We start from the raw sequence: 22,148 nt of genomic DNA, 5'->3' as shown, positions 1-22,148 counted from the left end.
GCTAGGTAGTTACAGGTATTCAAATCAACAAAATGACAAGGGTGCCCACATTTATGCACCTGTCTAATTTCGTTTGGATGCATATTGCACATTTTCTGTTAATCCAATAAACCTAATTTCACTACTGAAATATTTGATATATCAAAATGAAATTGCTGATCCAAACACCCAATTATTTATAAATGAAAATTATGGAAATTGTCAGGGGTGCCTAAACCTTTGCATACAAATATATATATATATATATATATATATATATATATATATATGTCTATATATTTATAGAAATAAATAAATAAAACAGCCACACAATGCAAGCTCTTAATCCTACAAACTGGGAACAAGTGAAGGGTGCACAGGCTTATGTAATCACCCTAGACATATACAAAACACAGAAGGGGACTGCACTCTCAGACTGGACCGGGTACACATCGCATGACCCTGCAACATGCTCATCCCTGGGTGCTCACTGACACTCACAGGAAGCTGTGCTGTCCCCAGAGTCACAGGCAGTTAACCCCAGACAGGTCTGGGTGCAAGAACCATAGGGAAAATTACAAAACAAATTAATATAACACACAGAGAACGTCCAGCACTCACTTGCAAGCTCTCAGCTAAGATTAACCTTGACGTGGTACCTGGGCTTGTCCCATATGGCCAGATGCGCAACTAACCCTTCTATTTTTGCTTTTAATCTTAGCTGAGAGCTTCCTAGTGATTGTTGGACTTTCTCTGTGTGTTATATTAATTTGTTTTGTAATTTTCCCTATGGTTCTTGCACCGAGACCTGTCTGGGGTTAAAGTGCATGTAAAGTCAACCAAACATCTCTACATCAAAGTATATAATGGCACAAATAAACCCTAGTCTCATTCATCATATTTTCGCAATATGTAAATTAAAGTAAATATATCTAATTTTACTAACAATTATTACCGCTGATTCCTCCGCCTGCATTTTTGGTCCCACTCTTCATTTTTGATTGACACTTCTCTGTCTGCTTGTTATTTTCTTCCCTGGGGCGTCAGGATCGTTGTTCGTCACGTCACTTTGTTTACATGCGCATGCGTGAGCTACCCAATGACGTCGCATACTTCATGGACTATACGGACGGCGATTAAACGCATGCGCAATGTGAACTGAGGAGCAGTGCTTTACACAGTTTCGGTCGCTATACGCATGCGCGTTTTCTACAGAATTGTTGTATCGCATGCGCAAATGTCGGCCCTGCTCGTGAACGAGCATCAAACAAACGTCACGTTGTAGGCGTGAAATAGTATAATGAGGGATAGGATATCGGGCAGCAAACCAGGAAGAAGACGGTTGGGAGGAGTTGAGTGCTTCCAACGTAGATAAGTAAAACATTGAATACAATTATATTGCTATGTTTTATTTATCTTATATTAATGCGGATTAAGTATTAACAACATTGTGAGCAAGTAGGTTTAATCTGAACTAAAAAAAATTACAATCACTTTAACTACCTGTGACTCTGGGGACAGAACAGCTTCCTGTGAGTGCCAGTGAGAACCCAGGGCTGAGCATGTTGCAGGGTCATGGGATGTGTACCCGGTCCAGTCAGACGCAGTCCCCTTCCGTGTTTTGTATATGTCTAGGGTGATTACATAAGCCTGTGCAGTGTGTACCCTTCACTTGTTCCCAGTTTGTTGGATTGAGAGCTTGCATTGATTAGCTGTTTTAGGGTCCCAGGTTTTGGGAGGGACACCTTGACGTGGTACCTGGGCTTGTCCCATTTGGCCAGATGCGGTAACTCAACCTTCCATTTTTGCTTTTAATCTTAGCTGAGAGCTTGCAAGTGAGTGCTGGATTTTCTTATTTATTTATTTATTTTTTTTCATTTCTGATATAAAGTTATAACTTTGTACTTACTATTCAAATTTGCATTCTTATTTGCTAAAGATACCTTTAGGGTTCATTTAGCTTTTGTAAACTTGCAACAAGAGGCCTATATTAGTAACGGATATTTGAAAACAATGAGAAATAAAGTAGAATCAAACAGCAAAATCTCCATTAAATAAAGTTTAACAATCAGGTAAAGGACTTGTCACATTAGAATGGATGTAAAATAGCCAGAGAGACAAGACGGGAACACAAGATGTTTAAAAATTGTATGAGGTTTGAAAAAAAGTTTAAAATCTTTTTTAAAGCTGCAAATACTGACCTGTTTATGTAAACTGAGCTTGTCTATTTCAGATAAAACCCAGCCAACACTGCCATCTCCACCACAAACAAGAATTCGGAAATTGTCAAACTTCTGAAATAATCGTAAACTGAAAGAAATTGAAAGAAAATCCATTTAAATAATAAAAATAAAATATGTTAATAGATCTCAGAGAAACAAAGATAGGGAGCTTAGAGGGACGTTGTACTGTAAAAGTGGTTTGCCCTTAATGTGTTGCCAATGGCTTCTCATACCAGCTGCAGAGTATAACATATCAGAGATTGCTATTTTAGGCTTATTTTTGTATATTAAATAGCTGCTTTTGCTCACTGAAAACACCCATTAAAATGTTTATAGAAAGAGTAGACATCCTTTTTTATCTATACCCATATGCAAACATGATATGTCTGTCCACATAAAAAGACTAATACTTAAAAAAGAGCATGCAATTTTAAGCAACTTTCTAATTTATTACTATTATCAAATTTTCTTCGTTCTCTTGGAATCTTTATTTGAAAAGCAAGAATGTAAGTTTAAATGCCGGCCCATTTTTGGTGAACAACCTGGGTTGTTCTTGCCGATTGGTGGATAAATTCACCCACCAATAAACAGGTGCTGTCCAGGGTTCTGTCCAGGGCTGGCTCCTTAGCTTAGATGCCTTCTTTTTCAAATAAAGATAGCAAGAGAACGAAGTAAAATTGATAATAGGAGTAAATTAGAAAGTTGCTTAAAATTGCATGCTCTATCTGAATCACGAAAGAAAAAAATTTGGGTTCAGTGTCCCTTTAAAGAGAACATTTAAAATGAACATTTACTATCTGTTAACCCCCCCTCACTGACCTGCTACTCATTCCTGTTTACGTACCGTTTATTAAGAGAATAAACCAGTTATTTCAAATGACAAAAAAAGAGCTATTTGTAAACAATTTTAAACACCCCAGCAACTAATTGAGAAACATTTTACAGGAAAATGCCCCTTTAAAGACAATAGCCATTTTCTCTCTGTTTATTTTAAACTGTTCAGCTGAAATTCATTTGTATGGTACGGTACAATAAACCAGTCTAACAAATCAAGAGCAGTTGGTTCTACTAATTCTCTTTATCACAACAGATATTCTTTTTATTAGAAACTGTGTGGAAAAACAAGGGATTTCATAATTATTATGTGAAACAGCAACAGTTCTTTTTACAGAAACCCAAAGTCTAAAGTGTACTGAAATATTCCCTTGCAACATGAACATTTGACAATTCACCTGGTACTACAGTAAATTAGTGGCGTCTACAAACCACCTTAAACAACCTGTGTTATTGAACAGCTCATTGCTAGCGGTATCATTTAAAATAGAAACAACTACAGTACAGAAAAATACTGTATAAAAAAAACTGTATACAAAAGGTTGTGCCAATTCAATCAAACGTGGAATATGTATGTGAATAAGTGCAACTGAAGAAATATATATCAAAAAATTAATAAAAAATTAAAAGTTGAAAAATTATTACAAAAAGTGTATATGTATTCAATAGATGAAAATGAAAAAGTGAGGTAATTGAAATAATTTGTGACTCTATATAAGAAAAAAGAACAGGTTATAATACATAGCTTACAAAGTGAATTGTAGATTAATAATCTCTATTTCTCGTAAAAAAAATGTATATAAATATATAAAACAAAACATCAGCAAACCATAAAACGTCCAACCAATTGGTGATTATTATGTGAATGTCACTTTGTGATTTCTTTGCAGTAGTAGATAGCCTGGCAGCAGTGGTATCAAATGTGTCGGAACCAGGTAGCAACTATAGAGGCAGCTCTCTTATAACGATGACAGAAACAAGCCAAGTCCTAAAAGAGCGCAAGAAAAGAGGCGCCTGATGGTGTAATAACGCAAAATACTGACAAGGAGTACAGGTACGAATATCCAGCCTGATGAAACGGCATAACCGCTGAGAAACGCGTTGCTGGGCTCTTTTGTATTTTAAATTGCTTTTAAATAAAGTACCATCTTTTATCCACACCTTGCTCTTGTTTTTGGACTTTGGAATTGGTATATTAAGTATTTGAGTATACCTGTGGGTAATCCCTATAGAGAACTCTGGTTTTCTTCCCTGGGTCCGGTGATGTTTTTGGAGGACGTGTTCCTGTTCAGCCTCTTACCAGAGTGGATTGAGTTAGCCAAGCGGCTCTGAAGTCTCGGTCTGCTGATTATTGCACTAGATGTGCACCTGGGCTTGTGAGTATATTTGGATATTCGTACCTACATCATCAGGCGCCTCTTTTCTTCCCCTCTTTTAGGACTTGGCTTGTTTCTATCATTTAAAATGCTCATATTCAAATTTGACCAAATGCACATTTAGAGGAGACATTATACTTGCTCATATACATGAACCTAAATACGGGGCTATCAACATAATATAGTGCATTTTAACTCTGCATAATAAACTGCTAAAGTAGCAGTGAATACTTTTTTATAGCAAATCATCTGAAGCATCTAAGAAAGAGAATTACATTTCTTTCAAGCTGCAGCATATCTAAAAAAAAGTGCAGTGAAAATAAAGCTTGAGAGACAAAAACATATGAAACAGTGCCCCTTTAGTATAAAAAAGCTAAATTAAACATAAAAATCAGATTGCATTAAAGAAACAGTAAAATACTTATTTGTTTTTTGCTAAATGAGCACTTAGAAATTCTTAGTGTAGCCACTGGCTGCCGCTAGATAAGAGAGCTGACCTAAAAGGGACACAAAACCCAATTTCTTTCTTTCATGATTCAGCTAGAGCATTCAATTTTAAGCTACCTTCTTATTTACTCCTATAATCAATTTTCTTCGTTCTCTTGCTATCTTTATTTGAAAAACAGAAATGTAAGCATAGGAGCCGGCCCATTTTTGGTTCAGCACCTTGTAGCTAAGCTGATTAGTGGCTACATTTAGTTCTACTTTGCATGATTTGTGCAGCAAAAGTCCTCTACTGGACATGAACAATAAACTGATTGCAGCTATTACAGATGTCTCCTAGCAACACTTCAAAGGAAAAGTTGCTCCTTATAAAATGATAATATATATTGCAATTATTTATTTTAAAAGATCATTAAAGGGACACTAAACACCATTTTTATCTTTAATTATTCAGATAGAGCATGCAATTTTAAACAACTTTCTAATTTACTCCTATTATCAATTTTTATTCGTTCTCTTGCTATCTTTATTTAAAAAGCAGGAATGTAAAGCTTAAAAGTCGGCCCTTTTTGGTTTAGAGCCTGGGTTATGCTTGCTTATTGGTTTGCTAAATGTAGCCACCAATGAGCAAGTGCTATCCAGGGTGCTGAACTTAAAATGGGCTGGCTCCTAAGCTTTAACCCCTTAATGACCACAGCACTTTTCCATTTTCTGTCCGTTTGGGACCAAGGCTATTTTTACATTTCTGCAGTGTTTGTGTTTAGCTGTAATTTTCCCCTTACTCATTTAATGTACCCACACATATTATATACCGTTTTTCTCGCCATTAAATGGACTTTCAAAATATACCATTATTTTCATCATATCTTATAATTTACTATAAAAAAAATTATAAAATATGAGGAAAAAATGGAAAAAAACACACTTTTTCTAACTTTGACCCCCAAAATCTGTTACACATCTACAACCACCAAAAAAAAAACATATGCTAAATAGTTTCTAAATTTTGTCCTGAGTTTAGAAATACCCAATGTTTACATGTTCTTTGCTTTTTTTGCAAGTTATATGGCCATAAATACAAGTAGCACTTTGCTATTTCCAAACCACTTTTTTTCAAAATTAGCGATAGTTACATTGGGAAACTGATATCTTTCAGGAATCCCTGAATATCCATTGACATGTATATATATTTTTTTTAGAAGACATCCCAAAGTATTGATCTAGGCCCATTTTGGTATATTTCATGCCACCATTTCACCGCCAAATGCGATCAAATAAAAAAAAATTGTTCACTTTTTCACAATTTGTTTCACAAACTTTAGTTTTCTCACTGAAATTATTTACAAAAAACGTATGCAATTATAGCATACATGGTTGTAAATGCTTCTCTGGGATCCCCTTTGTTCATAAATAGCAGACATATATGGCTTTGGTTTTGCTTTTTACTAATTAGAAGGCTGCTAAATGCGACTGCGCACCACACGTGTATTATGCCCAGCAGTGAAGGGGTTAATTAGGGAGCATGTAGGGAGCTTCTAGGGTTAATTTTAGCTTCAGTGTAGTGTAGTAGACAACCCCAAGTATTGATCTAGGCCCATTTTGGTATATTTCATGCCACCATTTCACCGCCAAATGCAATCAAATTAAAAAAAACCGCTAAATTTTTCACAATTTTAGGTTTCTCACTGAAATTATTTACAAACAGCATGTGCAATGATGGCACAAATGGTTGTAAATGCTTCTCTGGGATCCCCTTTGTTCAGAAATAGCAGACATATATGACTTTGGCATTGCTTTTTGGTAATTAAAAGGCCGCTAAGTGCTGCTGCGCATCACACGTGTATTATGGCTAGCAGTGAAGGGGTTAATTAGGTAGTTTGTAGTGAGCTTGCAGGGTTAATTTTAGCTTTAGTGTAGAGATTAGCCTCCCACCTGACACATCAGACCCCCTGATCCCTCCCAAACAGCTCCCTTCCCTCCCCCACCCCACAACTGTCCCCGCCATCTTAAGTACTGGCAGAAAGTCTGCCAGTACTAACATAAAAGTTTTTTTTTTTAAAAATAAAATACATCTTTAGCATATTTACATATGCTACTTTGTAGGATCCCCCCCTTAGCCCCCAACCTCCCTGATCCCCCCCCCCAAAACAGCTCTCTAACCTCCCCCTCTGCCTTATTGGGGGCCATCTTGGGTACTGGCAGCTGTCTGCCAGTACCCAGTTTGCAAAAATAAATGTTTTTTTTTTTTGTTTTTTTTGCCTGTTTTTCTGTAGTGTAGCTTCCCCCCCGCCACAGACCAATCCCCCACCCCCTGACTAATTTATTTTTACATAGCTAAAACTATTTTTTACACTTATCATACATAATTTTTCTGTAGTGTAGCGGTTCCCACCCGCTCCCTCCCCGTGCGCACGCCCGCCCCCGCCCTCCTGTGCACGTGCGCGCCTCTGATCACCCCCGCCCACGATCCCGCCCCCCTACACATCATCACGGCCAACGATTGCCGCCACCCGCCTCCCGAACCGGCTCCCACCCACCAACGGATTTAGCCGGTGATGTCCGGTGCAGAGAGGGCCACAGAGTGGCTCTCACTGCACCGGATTGCTAAAAAACTGAATTTATGCTTACCTGATAAATTACTTTCTCCAACGGTGTGTCCGGTCCACGGCGTCATCCATAACTTGTGGGAATATTCTCTTCCCCAACAGGAAATGGCAAAGAGCACAGCAAAAGCTGTCCATATAGTCCCTCCTAGGCTCCGCCCACCCCAGTCATTCGACCGACGTACAGGAGAAAAAAACAGGAGAAACCATAAGGTGCCGTGGTGACTGTAGTTAAAGAAAGAAATTCATCAAACCTGATTAAAAAACCAGGGCGGGCCGTGGACCGGACACACCGTTGGAGAAAGTAATTTATCAGGTAAGCATAAATTCTGTTTTCTCCAACATTGGTGTGTCCGGTCCACGGCATCATCCATAACTTGTGGGAACCAATACCAAAGCTTTAGTACACGGATGAAGGGAGGGAGCCAATCAGGTTACCTAAACAGAAGGCACCACGGCTTGCAAAACCTTTCTCCCAAAAATAGCCTCCGAAGAAGCAAAAGTATCAAATTTGTAGAATTTGGCAAAAGTGTGCAGGGAAGACCAAGTCGCTGCCTTACATATCTGATCAACAGAAGCCTCATTCTTGAAGGCCCATGTGGAAGCCACAGCCCTAGTAGAGTGAGCTGTGATGCGCTCAGGAGGCTGCCGTCCGGCAGTCTCGTAAGCCAATCGGATGATGCTTTTCAGCCAAAAGGAAAGAGGTAGCAGTAGCTTTTTGACCTCTCCTCTTGCCAGAATAAACGACAAACAGAGAAGACGTTTGTCTGAAATCCTTTGTTGCTTCTAAATAGAACTTTAAAGCACGAACTACATCTAAATTGTGTAACAAACGTTCCTTCTTTGAAACTGGATTCGGACACAAAGAAGGCACAACTATTTCCTGGTTAATATTCTTGTTGGAAACAACCTTTGGAAGGAAACCGGTTTAGTACGCAAAACAACCTTATCTGAATGGAACACCAGATAGGGCGGATTACACTGCAAAGCAGATAACTCAGAAACTCTTCTAGCAGAAGAAATAGCAACCAAAAACAGAACTTTCCAAGATAACATCTTGATATCTATGGAATGTAGAGGTTCAAACGGAACCCCTTGAAGAACTGAAAGAACTAAATTCAGACTCCAGGGAGGAGTCAAAGGTCTGTAAACAGATTTGATCCTGACCAAAGCCTGAACAAAAGCTTGAACATCAGGCACAGCTGCCAGTCGTTTGTGTAACAAGACAGATAAAGCAGAAATCTGTCCCTTTAGAGAACTCGCTGATAATCCCTTATCCAAACCTTCTTGGAGAAAAGAAAGGATCCTAGGAATTTTGATCTTACTCCATGAGAATCCCTTGGATTCACACCAACAGATATATCTTTTCCATATTTTATGGTAAATTTTTCTAGTTACAGGTTTCCTGGCTTGTACCAGAGTATCTATTACAGAATCCGAAAACCCACGCTTAGATAAAATCAAGCATTCAATTTCCAAGCCGTCAGCTGGAGGGAAACTAGATTTGGATGTTCGAATGGACCTTGTACTAGAAGATCCTGCCTCAAAGGTAGCTTCCATGGTGGAGCCGATGACATATTCACCAGGTCTGCATACCAAGTCCTGCGTGGCCACGCAGGAGCTATCAAGATCACTGAGGCCCTCTCCTGCTTGATCCTGGCTACCAGCCTGGGAATGAGAGGAAACGGTGGAAACACATAAGCTAGGTTGAAGGTCCAAGGCGCTACTAATGCATCCACTAGAGTCGCCTTGGGATCCCTGGATCTGGACCCGTAGCAAGGAACCTTGAAGTTCTGACGAGACGCCATCAGATCCATGTCTGGAATGCCCCATAATTGAGTCAACTGGGCAAATATCTCCGGGTGGAGTTCCCACTCCCCCGGATGGAATGTCTGACGACTCAGATAATCCGCCTCCCAGTTGTCTACTCCTGGGATGTGGATCGCAGATAGGTGGCAGGAGTGATCCTCCGCCCATTTTATGATTTTGGTCACTTCTCTCATCGCCAGGGAACTCCTTGTTCCCCCCTGATGGTTGATGTAAGCAACAGTCGTCATGTTGTCTGATTGGAATCTTATGAATCTGGCCCTTGCTAGTTGAGGCCAAGACCTGAGAGTATTGAATATCGCTCTCAGTTCCAGAATGTTTATCGGGAGAAGAGACTCTTCCCGAGACCATAGCCCCTGAGCTTTCAGGGAGTCCCAGACCGCGCCCCAGCCCACTAGACTGGCGTCGGTCGTGACGATGACCCACTCTGGTCTGCGGAAGCTCATTCCCTGGGACAGGTGATCCTGGGTTAGCCACCAACGGAGTGAGTCTCTGGTCTTCTGATCTACTTGAATCACTGGAGACAAGTCTGTATAGTCCCTATTCCACTGTTTCAGCATGCACAGTTGTAATGGTCTTAGATGAATTTGCGCAAAAGGAACTATGTCCATTGCTGCAACCATCAACCCTACTAATTCCATGCACTGAGCTATGGAAGGTCGTGGAACAGAGTGAAGAACTTGACAAGCGATTAGAAGCTTCGACTTTCTGACATCTGTCAGGAAAATCTTCATTTCTAAAGAATCTATTATTGTCCCCAAGAAAGGAACTCTTGTCGACGGAGACAGGGAACTTTTTTCTATGTTCACTTTCCATCCGTGAGATCTGAGAAAGGCCAGAACGATGTCTGTGTGAGCCTTTGCCTTTGAAAGAGACGACGCTTGTATCAGAATGTCGTCCAAGTAAGGTGCCACTGCAATGCCCCTTGGTCTTAGAACCGCTAGAAGGGACCCGAGTACCTTTGTGAAAATCCTTGGAGCAGTGGCTAGCCCGAATAGGAGAGCCACAAACTGGTAATGTTTGTCCAGAAAGGCGAACCTTAGGAACTGATGATGATCTTTGTGGATAGGAATATGTAGATACGCATCCTTTAGATCCACGGTAGTCATAAATTGACCCTCCTGGATTGTAGGTAAAATCGTTCGAATGGTTTCCATTTTGAACGATGGCACTCTGAGAAATTTGTTTAGGAACTTTAAATCCAGAATAGGTCTGAAAGTGCCCTCTTTTCTGGGAACCACAAACAGATTTGAGTAAAACCCCATTCCTTGTTCCACGGTTGGAACTGGGTGTATCACTCCCATTTTTAACAGGTCTTCTACACAATGTAAGAATGCCTGTCTCTTTATTTGGTTTGAGGATAAGTGAGACATGTGGAACCTTCCCCTTGGGGGTAGTTCCTTGAATTCCAGAAGATAACCCTGAGAAACTATTTCTAGTGCCCAGGGATCCTGAACATCTCTTGCCCAAGCCTGAGCGAAGAGAGAGAGTCTGCCCCCTACTAGATCCGGTCCCGGATCGGGGGCTACTCCTTCATGCTGTCTTGTTAGCAGCAGCAGGTTTCTTGGCCTGCTTACCCTTGTTCCAGCCTTGCATCGGTTTCCAAGCTGGTTTGGTTTGTGAAGCATTACTCTCTTGTCTAGAGGCTGCAGAGTTGGAGGCCGGTCCGTTCCTGAAATTGCGAAAGGAACGAAAATTAGACTTATTCTTGGCTTTGAAAGGCCTATCTTGTGGGAGGACGTGGCCCTTACCCCCAGTGATGTCTGAGATAATCTCTTTCAATTCTGGCCCAAAAAGAGTTTTACCCTTGAAAGGGATATTAAGCAATTTTGTCTTGGAAGATACATCCGCTGACCAAGACTTTAGCCAGAGCGCTCTGCGCGCCACAATTGCAAACCCAGAATTTTTCGCCGCTAATCTAGCTAACTGCAAAGCGGCATCTAAAATAAAGGAATTAGCTAACTTAAGTGCGTGAACCCTGTCCATAACCTCCTCATACGGAGTCTCTCTACTGAGCGACTTTTCTAGTTCTTCGAACCAGAACCACGCTGCTGTATTGACAGGAATAATGCACGAAATAGGTTGCAGGAGGTAACCTTGCTGTACAAAAATCTTTTTAAGCAAACCCTCCAATTTTTTATCCATAGGATCTTTGAAAGCACAATTATCCTCGATAGGAATAGTATTGCTCTTGGCTAGTGTAGAAACTGCCCCCTCGACCTTAGGGACTGTCTGCCATAAGTCCTTTCTGGGGTCGACCATAGGAAATAATTTCTTAAATATAGGAGGGGGAACAAAAGGTATGCCGGGCTTCTCCCACTCCTTATTCACTATGTCCGCCACCCGCTTGGGTATAGGAAAAGCGTCGGGGTGCACCGGAACCTCTAGGAACTTGTCCATCTTGCACAATTTTTCTGGAATGACCAGGTTGTCACAATCATCCAGAGTAGATAACACCTCCTTAAGCAGTGCGCGGAGATGCTCTAATTTAAATTTAAATGTCACAACATCAGGTTCTGCCTGTTGAGAAATTCTACCTGAATCTGAAATTTCCCCATCTGACAAAACCTCCCTCACGGCCCCTTCAGATTGGTGTGAGGGTATGACAGAGCAATTATCATCAGCGCCCTCCTGCTCTACAGTGTTTAAAACAGAGCAATCGCGCTTTCTCTGATATGCAGGCATTTTGGATAAAATATTTGCTATGGAGTTATCCATTACTGCCGTCAATTGTTGCATAGTAATAAGCATTGGCGCGCTAGAAGTACTAGGGGCCTCCTGCGTGGGCAAAACTGGTGTAGACACAGAAGGAGATGATGTAGAACTATGTCTACTCCCTTCATCTGATGAATCATCTTGGGCAACTTTACTATCTGTGGCAGTACTGTCCTTACTTTGTTTGGACGCTATGGCACAATTATCACACAATTTTGAAGGGGGAGACACATTGGCAGTACAAAAACCGTTTTTAAACCAAACCGTTACTGTCTCTTTAAATTTTAAACAGTGCACACTTTATTACTGAATATGTGAAAAACTATGAAGGAATTGTTCAAATTTAACCAAATTTTCACCACAGTGTCTTAAAGCATTCAAAGCATTGCACCCCAAATTTGAGACCTTTAACCCTTAAAATGAAGAAACCGGAACCGGTTAAAGTTTTAACCCCTCTACAGTCCCAGCTACAGTCTTTGCTGCGACTTTACCAAACCCAGGGAGTATACGATACCAAATGAAGCCTTCTAGGAACCTTTTCAAATACTTTCAGACCCACACACATGCAGCTGCATGTCCTGCTCTCAAAAGAAACTGTGCAGTAATGGCGCGAAAATGAGGCTCAGCCTACTACAGGGAAGGCCCTTCCTGACTGAAAAGGTGTCTAAACCAGTGCCTGACGTTAAAAAAAAAACGTTCTCCAAATTTTATAAGAGTGAATATCAACATCAATCTTTATAAAAAGCCCAAATAAAGCAATCGATCTTGCCCATAAAAATGTCTACCAGTTTTATAGCCCACATTAAGCCCTTTATTCTGTTTGTTTTAGATTAAGAAAATGGCTTACCGGTCCCCATGAGGGGAAATGACAGCCTTCCAGCATTACACAGTCTTGTTAGAAAAATGGCTAGTCATACCTTAAGCAGAAAAGTCTGCTAACTGTTTCCCCCAACTGAAGTTATTTCATCTCAACAGTCCTATGTGGAAACAGCAAACGATTTTAGTTACTGCTGCTAAAATCATATTCCTCTCACAAACAGAACTCTTCATCTTTTTCTGTTTCAGAGTAAATAGTACATACCAGCACTATTTTAAAATAACAAACTCTTGATAGTAGAATAAAAAACTACAACTAATCACCACATACTCTTCACCATCTCCGTGGAGATGTTGCCTGTGCAACGGCAAAGAGAATGACTGGGGTGGGTGGAGCCTAGGAGGGACTATATGGACAGCTTTTGCTGTGCTCTTTGCCATTTCCTGTTGGGGAAGAGAATATTCCCACAAGTTATGGATGACGCCGTGGACCGGACACACCAATGTTGGAGAAAAGGTTATTGTAGGATGCCTCAATATCGAGGCATCACTGCAATAACCGGAAAGCAACTGGAAGCGAGCAGGATCGCTTCCAGCTGCTTTCCAGACCAAGGACGTACGCCACATGTCCTCGGTCATTAAGTGTATTTTTTTTGAGGACGTGTGGCGTACGTCCTTGGTCGTTAAGGGGTTAAATTCCTGTTTTTTAAATAAAGATAGCAAGAGAACAAAGAAAAATTAATAGTAGGAGTAAATTAGAAAGTTGCTTAAAATTGCATGCTCTATCTACATTATTAAAGAAAATAAATTGGGTTTAGAATCCCTTTAACCCCTTTAAGGACCACATCACTGGGACTATTTTTACATTTCTGAGGTGTTTGTATGTAGTTGTAATTTTCCTCTTACTCATTTACTGTACCCACACATATTATAAACTGTACTGTTTTTCTTGCCATTAAATGGAATTTCTAAAGATACCATTATTTTCATCATATCTTATAATTTACTATAACAAAATTTATCAAATGTGATGAAAAATTGAAAAAAAAAAATATGCTTACCTGATAAATTTCTTTCTTTCTTGACACGGTCCACTGAAACGTCAATTACTGTTAGGAATATCACTCCTGGCCAGCAGGAGGAGGCAAAGAGCACCACAGCCAAGCTGTTAAAGGGACATGAAACCCACATTTTTTCTTTTATAATTTAGAAAGAACATGCACTTTTAAACAACTAATTTACTTCTATTATCTAATTTGCTTTATTCTCTTGATATACTGTGCTGAAAAGCATATCTAGATATGCTCAGTAGCTGCTGATTGGTTGCTGTACATAGATGCCTCATGTGATTGGCTCACCCATGTGCATTGCTATTTCTTCAACTAAGGATAACTAAATAATGAAGCAAACTAGATAATAGAAGTAAATTTGAATGTTTTTTAAAATTGTATTCTCTACTTGAATCATGAAAGACATTTTTTGGGTTTAGTGTCCCTTTAAGTATCACTTCCCTTCCCACAACCCCCAGTCATTCGATCGAAGGAAAACAGAATTTATGTTTACCTGATAAATTACTTTCTCCAACGGTGTGTCCGGTCCACGGCGTCATCCTTACTTGTGGGATATTCTCCTCCCCAACAGGAAATGGCAAAGAGCCCAGCAAAGCTGGTCACATGATCCCTCCTAGGCTCCGCCTTCCCCAGTCATTCGACCGACGTAAAGGAGGAATATTTGCATAGGAGAAATCATATGATACCGTGGTGACTGTAGTTAGAGAAAATAAATCATCAGACCTGATTAAAAAACCAGGGCGGGCCGTGGACCGGACACACCGTTGGAGAAAGTAATTTATCAGGTAAACATAAATTCTGTTTTCTCCAACATAGGTGTGTCCGGTCCACGGCGTCATCCTTACTTGTGGGAACCAATACCATAGCTTTAGGACACGGATGATGGGAGGGAGCAAATCAGGTCACCTAGATGGAAGGCACCACGGCTTGCAAAACCTTTCTCCCAAAAATAGCCTCAGAAGAAGCAAAAGTATCAAATTTGTAAAATTTTGTAAAAGTGTGCAGTGAAGACCAAGTCGCTGCCTTACATATCTGATCAACAGAAGCCTCGTTCTTGAAGGCCCATGTGGAAGCCACGGCCCTAGTGGAATGAGCTGTGATTCTTTCAGGAGGCTGCCGTCCGGCAGTCTCATAAGCCAATCTGATGATGCTTTTAAGCCAAAAAGAGAGAGAGGTAGAAGTTGCTTTTTGACCTCTCCTTTTAACAGAATAAACAACAAACAAGGAAGATGTTTGTCTGAAATCCTTTGTAGCCTCTAAATAAAATTTTAGAGCACGAACTACATCCAAATTGTGCAACAAACGTTCCTTCTTTGAAACTGGATTCGGACACAAAGAAGGCACGACTATCTCCTGGTTAATATTTTTGTTAGAAACAACTTTCGGAAGAAAACCAGGTTTAGTACGCAAAACCACCTTATCTGCATGGAACACCAGATAAGGAGGAGAACACTGCAGAGCAGATAACTCTGAAACTCTTCTAGCAGAAGAAATTGCAACCAAAAACAAAACTTTCCAAGATAATAACTTGATATCAACGGAATGTAGGGGTTCAAACGGAACCCCCTGAAGAACTGAAAGAACTAAATTGAGACTCCAAGGAGGAGTCAAAGGTTTGTAAACAGGCTTGATTCTAACCAGAGCCTGAACAAAAGCTTGAACATCTGGCACAGCCGCCAGCTTTTTGTGAAGTAAAACAGATAAAGCAGAAATCTGTCCCTTCAAAGAACTTGCAGATAATCCTTTCTCCAAACCATCTTGAAGAAAGGATAGAATCTTAGGAATTTTTATCTTGTTCCATGGGAATCCTTTAGATTCACACCAACAGATATATTTTTTCCATATTTTATGGTAGATTTTTCTAGTTACAGGCTTTCTGGCCTGAACAAGAGTATCAATGACAGAATCTGAGAACCCTCGCTTTGATAAAATCAAGCGTTCAATCTCCAAGCAGTCAGTTGGAGTGAGGCCAGATTCGGATGTTCGAACGGACCTTGAACAAGAAGGTCCTGTCTCAAAGGTAGCTTCCATGGTGGAGCCGATGACATATTCACCAGATCTGCATACCAAGTCCTGCGTGGCCACGCAGGAGCTATCAAGATCACCGATACCCTCTCCATTTTGATCCTGGCTACCATCCTGGGAATGAGAGGAAACGGTGGGAACACATAAGCTAGGTTGAAGCTCCAAGGTGCTACTAGTGCATCCACTAGAGTCGCCTTGGGATCCCTGGATCTGGACCCGTAGCAAGGAACCTTGAAGTTCTGACGAGACGCCATCAGATCCATGTCTGGAATGCCCCACAATTGAATTATTTAGGCAAAGATTTCCGGATGGAGTTCCCACTCCCCCGGATGAAATGTCTGACGACTCAGAAAATCCGCTTCCCAATTTTCCACTCCTGGGATGTGGATTGCAGACAAGTGGCAGGAGTGAGTCTCCGCCCATTGAATTATTTTGGTCACTTCTTCCATCGCCAGGGAACTCCTTGTTCCCCCTGATGGTTGATATACGCAACAGTCGTCATGTTGTCTGATTGAAACCGTATGAATTTGGCCTTTGCTAGCTGAGGCCAAGCCTTGAGAGCATTGAATATCGCTCTCAGTTCCAGAATATTTATCGGGAGAAGAGATTCTTCCCGAGACCAAAGACCCTGAGCTTTCAGGGGTTCCAAGACCGCGCCCCAGCCCACCAGACTGGCGTCGGTCGTGACAATGACCCACTCTGGTCTGCGGAAGCTCATCCCTTGTGACAGGTTGTCCAGGGTCAGCCACCAACGGAGTGAATCTCTGGTCCTCTGATCTACTTGTATCGTCGGAGACAAGTCTGTATAATCCCCATTCCACTGACTGAGCATGCACAGTTGTAATGGTCTTAGATGAATTCGCGCAAAAGGAACTATGTCCATTGCCGCGACCATCAAACCTATTACTTCCATGCACTGCGCTATGGAAGGAAGAAGAACAGAATGAAGTACTTGACAAGAGCTTAGAAGTTTTGATTTTCTGGCCTCTGTCAGAAAAATCCTCATTTCTAAGGAGTCTATTATTGTTCCCAAGAAGGGAACTCTTGTTGACGGAGATAGAGAACTTTTTTTCTACGTTCACTTTCCACCCGTGAGATCTGAGAAAGGCCAGGACAATGTCCGTATGAGCCTTTGCTTGTGGTAGAGACGACGCTTGAATCAGTATGTCGTCCAAGTAAGGTACTACTGCAATGCCCCTTGGTCTTAGCACCGCTAGAAGGGACCCTAGTACCTTTGTGAAAATTCTTGGAGCAGTGGCTAATGGAAGTGCCACAAACTGGTAATGCTTGTCCAGAAAGGTGAACCTTAGGAACCGATGATGTTCCTTGTGGATAGGAATATGTAGATACGCATCCTTTAAATCCACCGTGGTCATGAATTGACCTTCCTGGATGGTAGGAAGAATTGTCCGAATGGTTTCCATTTTGAACGATGGAACCTTGAGAAATTTGTTTAGGATCTTGAGATCTAAGATTGGTCTGAATGTTCCCTCTTTTTTGGGAACTATGAACAGATTGGAGTAGAATCCCATCCCTTGTTCTCCTAATGGAACCGGATGAATCACTCCCATTTTTAACAGGTCTTCTACACAATGTAAGAATGCCTGTCTTTTTATGTGGTCTGAAGACAATTGAGACCTGTGGAACCTCCCCCTTGGGGGTAGCTCCTTGAATTCCAGAAGATAACCTTGGGAGACTATTTCTAGCGCCCAAGGATCCAGAACATCTCTTGCCCAAGCCTGAGCGAAGAGAGAAAGTCTGCCCCCCACCAGATCCGGTCCCGGATCGGGGGCCAACATCTCATGCTGTCTTGGTAGCAGTGGCAGGTTTCTTGGCCTGCTTACCTTTGTTCCAGCCTTGCATTGGCCTCCAGGCTGGCTTGGTTTGAGAAGTATTACCCTCTTGCTTAGAGGATGTAGAACTTGAGGCTGGTCCGTTTCTGCGAAAGGGACGAAAATTTGGTTTATTTTTAGCCTTAAAAGACCTATCCTGAGGAAGGGCGTGGCCCTTACCCCCAGTGATATCTGAAATAATCTCTTTCAAGTCAGGGCCAAACAGCGTTTTCCCCTTGAAAGGTATGTTAAGCAATTTGTTCTTGGAAGACGCATCCGCTGACCAAGATTTTAGCCAAAGCGCTCTGCGCGCCACAATAGCAAACCCTGAATTTTTCGCCGCTAATCTAGCTAATTGCAAAGTGGCGTCTAAAGTAAAAGAGTTAGCCAATTTAAGAGCGTGAACTCTGTCCATAATCTCCTCATAAGAAGAATCTTTATCGAGCGACTTTTCTAGTTCATCGAACCAGAAACACGCTGCTGTAGTGACCGGAACAATGCATGAAATTGGTTGTAGAAGGTAACCTTGCTGAACAAACATCTTTTTAAGCAAACCCTCTAATTTTTTATCCATAGGATCTTTGAAAGCACAACTATCTTCTATAGGGATAGTAGTGCGTTTGTTTAGAGTAGAAACCGCCCCCTCGACCTTGGGGACTGTCTGCCATAAGTCCTTTCTGGGGTCGACCATAGGAAACAATTTCTTAAATATAGGGGGAGGGACAAAAGGTATGCCGGGCCTTTCCCATTCTTTGTTTACAATGTCCGCCACCCGCTTGGGTATAGGAAAAGCTTCGGGGGGCCCCGGGACCTCTAGGAACTTGTCCATCTTACATAATTTCTCTGGAATGACCAAATTGTCACAATCATCCAGAGTAGACAACACCTCCTTAAGCAGAGCGCGGAGATGTTCCAATTTAAATTTGAATGTAATCACATCAGGTTCAGCTTGTTGAGAAATTTTCCCTGAATCTGAAATTTCTCCCTCAGACAAAACCTCCCTGGCCCCCTCAGACTGGTGTAGGGGCATGTCAGAACCATTATCATCAGCGTCCTCATGCTCTTCAGTATTTTCTAAAACAGAGCAGTCGCGCTTTCGCTGATAAGTGGGCATTTTGGCTAAAATGTTTTTGATAGAATTATCCATTACAGCCGTTAATTGTTGCATAGTAAGGAGTATTGGCGCACTAGATGTACTAGGGGCCTCCTGAGTGGGCAACACTGGCGTAGACGAAGGAGGGGATGATGCAGTACCATGCTTACTCCCCTCACTTGAGGAATCATCTTGGGCATCATTTTCTCTAAATTGTTTGTCACATACATCACATCTATTTAAATGAGAAGGAACCTTGGCTTCCTCACATACAGAACATAGTCTATCTGATAGTTCAGACATGTTAAACAGGCATAAACTTGATAACAAAGTACAAAAAACGTTTTAAAATAAAACCGTTACTGTCACTTTAAATTTTAAACTGAACACATTTTATTACTGAATATGTGAAAAAGTATGAAGGAATTGTTCAAAATTCACCAAAATTTCACCACAGTGTCTTAAAGCCTTAAAAGTATTGCACACCAAATTTGAAAGCTTTAACTCTTAAAATAACGGAACCGGAGCCGTTTTTATATTTAACCCCTATACAGTCCCTGGTATCTGCTTTGCTGAGACCCAACCAAGCCCAGAGGGGAATACGATACCAAATGACGCCTTCAGTAAGCTTTTTCTATGTATCTGAGCTCCTCACACATGCATCTGCATGTCTTGCTTCCCAAAAACAACTGCGCATTAGTGGCGCGAAAATGAGGCTCTGCCTATGATTAGAGAAGGCCCCCAGTGAAAAAGGTGTCCAATACAGTGCCTGCCGTTTCTTTAACATAATTCCCAAGAATAAAATAACTCCTCAAAGCTATAAACTATTAAAAATGCTTATAAATCAATCGTTTTAGCCCAGAAAAATGTCTACCAGTCTTTAAAGCCCTTGTGAAGCCCTTTATTCTTATTTAATAAAAATGGCTTACCGGATCCCATAGGGAAAATGACAGCTTCCAGCATTACCAAGTCTTGTTAGAAATGTGTCATACCTCAAGCAGCAAAAGTCTGCTCACTGTTTCCCCCAACTGAAGTTAATTCCTCTCAACAGTCCTGTGTGGAAACAGCCATCGATTTTAGTAACGGTTGCTAAAATCATTTTCCTCTTACAAACAGAAATCTTCATCTCTTTTCTGTTTCAGAGTAAATAGTACATACCAGCACTATTTTAAAATAACAAACTCTTGATTGAATAATAAAAACTACATTTAAACACCAAAAAACTCTAAGCCATCTCCGTGGAGATGTTGCCTGTGCAACGGCAAAGAGAATGACTGGGGAAGGCGGAGCCTAGGAGGGATCATGTGACCAGCTTTGCTGGGCTCTTTGCCATTTCCTGTTGGGGAGGAGAATATCCCACAAGTAAGGATGACGCCGTGGACCGGACACACCTATGTTGGAGAAAAGGAGACAAAGGAAATAACACAATCGGGGATTATTTATCGAAGGTCTGGCGTACCTGATCCGACAGTGCGGATCAGGTCCGCCAGACCTCGCTGAATGCGGAGAGCAATATGCTCTCCGTATTCAGCATTGCACCAGCAGCTCACCACCAACGCCACCCCCTACAGATTCGCGGCCAATCGGCCGCCAGCAGGGAGGTGTTAATCAACCCGATCCTACTCGAACGGGTTGATTTTCGGAGAGGTCTGTCCGCCTGCTCAGAGCAGGGTTATGGAGCAGCGGTCTTTATAGACCACTGCTTCATAACTGCTGTTTCTGGCGAGCCTACAGGCTCGCCAGAAACACGGGCCCTCAAGCTCCATCCGGAACTTGATAAATGGGCCCCAATGTGCAGAGGTGCCTGATGTTTATATAAAAAAACTGTCTGAGAAAACAGGGAGGGACGTGGACTTACCGTGTCAAGAAAGAAATACATTTATCAGGTAAGCATAAATTTTGTTTTCTTTCTTAAGACACGGTGAGTCCACGGAATCATCAATTACTGTTGGGAATCAATACCCAAGCTAGAGGACACAGATGATTAGGGAGGGACAAGACAGGTAAACCTAACAGAAGGTAAGTATCAATTTTAAAGAATTTAGAAAAGGAGTGCAAGAAGACCAAGTCGCAGCCATACAAATCTGTTCTACAGAGACTTCACTCTTGAGGCTCAAGAAAAAGACACCGCCCCAGTGGTGTGAGCTGTAATTCTCTCAGGAGGCTGCTGTCCAGCAGTCTCAGAAATCATACGAATAACACTTCTCAACCAGAGAGAGGAGAAGTGGCAAAAACTTTCTGGCTCTTACGTTTACCAGAAAGCAAACAAACAATGCAGGGGACTGATGAAAGTACTTTGAAGCTTGCAGATATAATTTAAGAGCCCGCACAACAACTAAGCTGTGCCACAAACATTCTTTATGAGAAGAAGGATTAGGACAGAGAAAAGAAAAGAAAAATGTCTTGATTAATACTTCTGTCCGAAACCAACTGAGGAAGAAAACCAAATTTGGTACGGAGCACTGCCTTATCTGCATGAAAAATGAGATAAGGAGAAACACACTGCAATGCTGAGAGATCAGAGACCCTCCGAGCAGAAGAACTAGCTATCCATGGAATGCATAGGCTCAAACGGAGCCTGTTGAAACTTTAAGAACGAGGTTAAAACTCCATATAAATACAAGCCTGATTCTGACCAGGCCTTGACAAAAGGATGTACATCCGGCACGTACGCCAGACGTTGTGCAGCAGAATAGATAAGGTAGAAATCCTACCATTGAGGGTACTGACAGATAACCCCTTCTCGAGGCCTTCCTGGAGAAAAGATAAGATCCTCGAGATCCTGAGCCTACTCCAGGAAAATGCTTTAGACTCACACCAATAAAGATACTTATGCCATATCTTATGGAAAGTCTTTTAAGCGACAGACCCACGAGCCTGAAACATGGTCTCAATGACCAAATCGGAACCCCACGCTAAACTAAAAAACAAGAATTCAAACTCCAAGCAGTCAGCTTCAGAGAAGTGAAATTTGGATGAAGAAGGGATCCTGAATCAGAAGGTCCTTCCTCAGAGGTAGTCTCCAAGGTGGAAGAATTGACCTCTCCACTAGGCCTACATGCGAGAACCTGTGGGGTCACGCAGGGACTATTCGAATTAGCAACAATCTCTCCTGTTGATACGATCAATGACTCGTGGAAGGAGAGAAAAATGGAAGAACCAGGTAATCCAACTTGAAAGCCCAAGGAACCGCCAGGGCATCTAACAGTAGGGTATATGGATCTCAAGATCTCGAACCATACCTAGGCAACTTGGTAATTTGCCTAAACATCGACAAATCCAACTCCGGCACCCCCATTTGAGGGTTAAGCT

General features: G+C 41.5%; 1 protein-coding gene across 1 annotated transcript in view; it reads right to left on the bottom strand.

Moving 5' to 3' along the window:
- DGKH (diacylglycerol kinase eta) overlaps window positions 1-22,148 on the bottom strand; it is an 800,492-nt gene that overhangs the window by 312,375 nt on the left and 465,969 nt on the right. Inside the window, 1 exon segment of the mRNA XM_053705494.1 lies at window positions 2,181-2,289. Coding sequence (XP_053561469.1) covers window positions 2,181-2,289 — 109 coding nt within the window.

This window comes from Bombina bombina, chromosome 3 (assembly GCF_027579735.1).
Source record: "Bombina bombina isolate aBomBom1 chromosome 3, aBomBom1.pri, whole genome shotgun sequence".
Lineage (NCBI taxonomy): Eukaryota > Metazoa > Chordata > Amphibia > Anura > Bombinatoridae > Bombina > Bombina bombina.
Note: the sequence above shows the minus strand (reverse complement) of the source record. Positions and strands in the feature narration are given on the sequence as shown.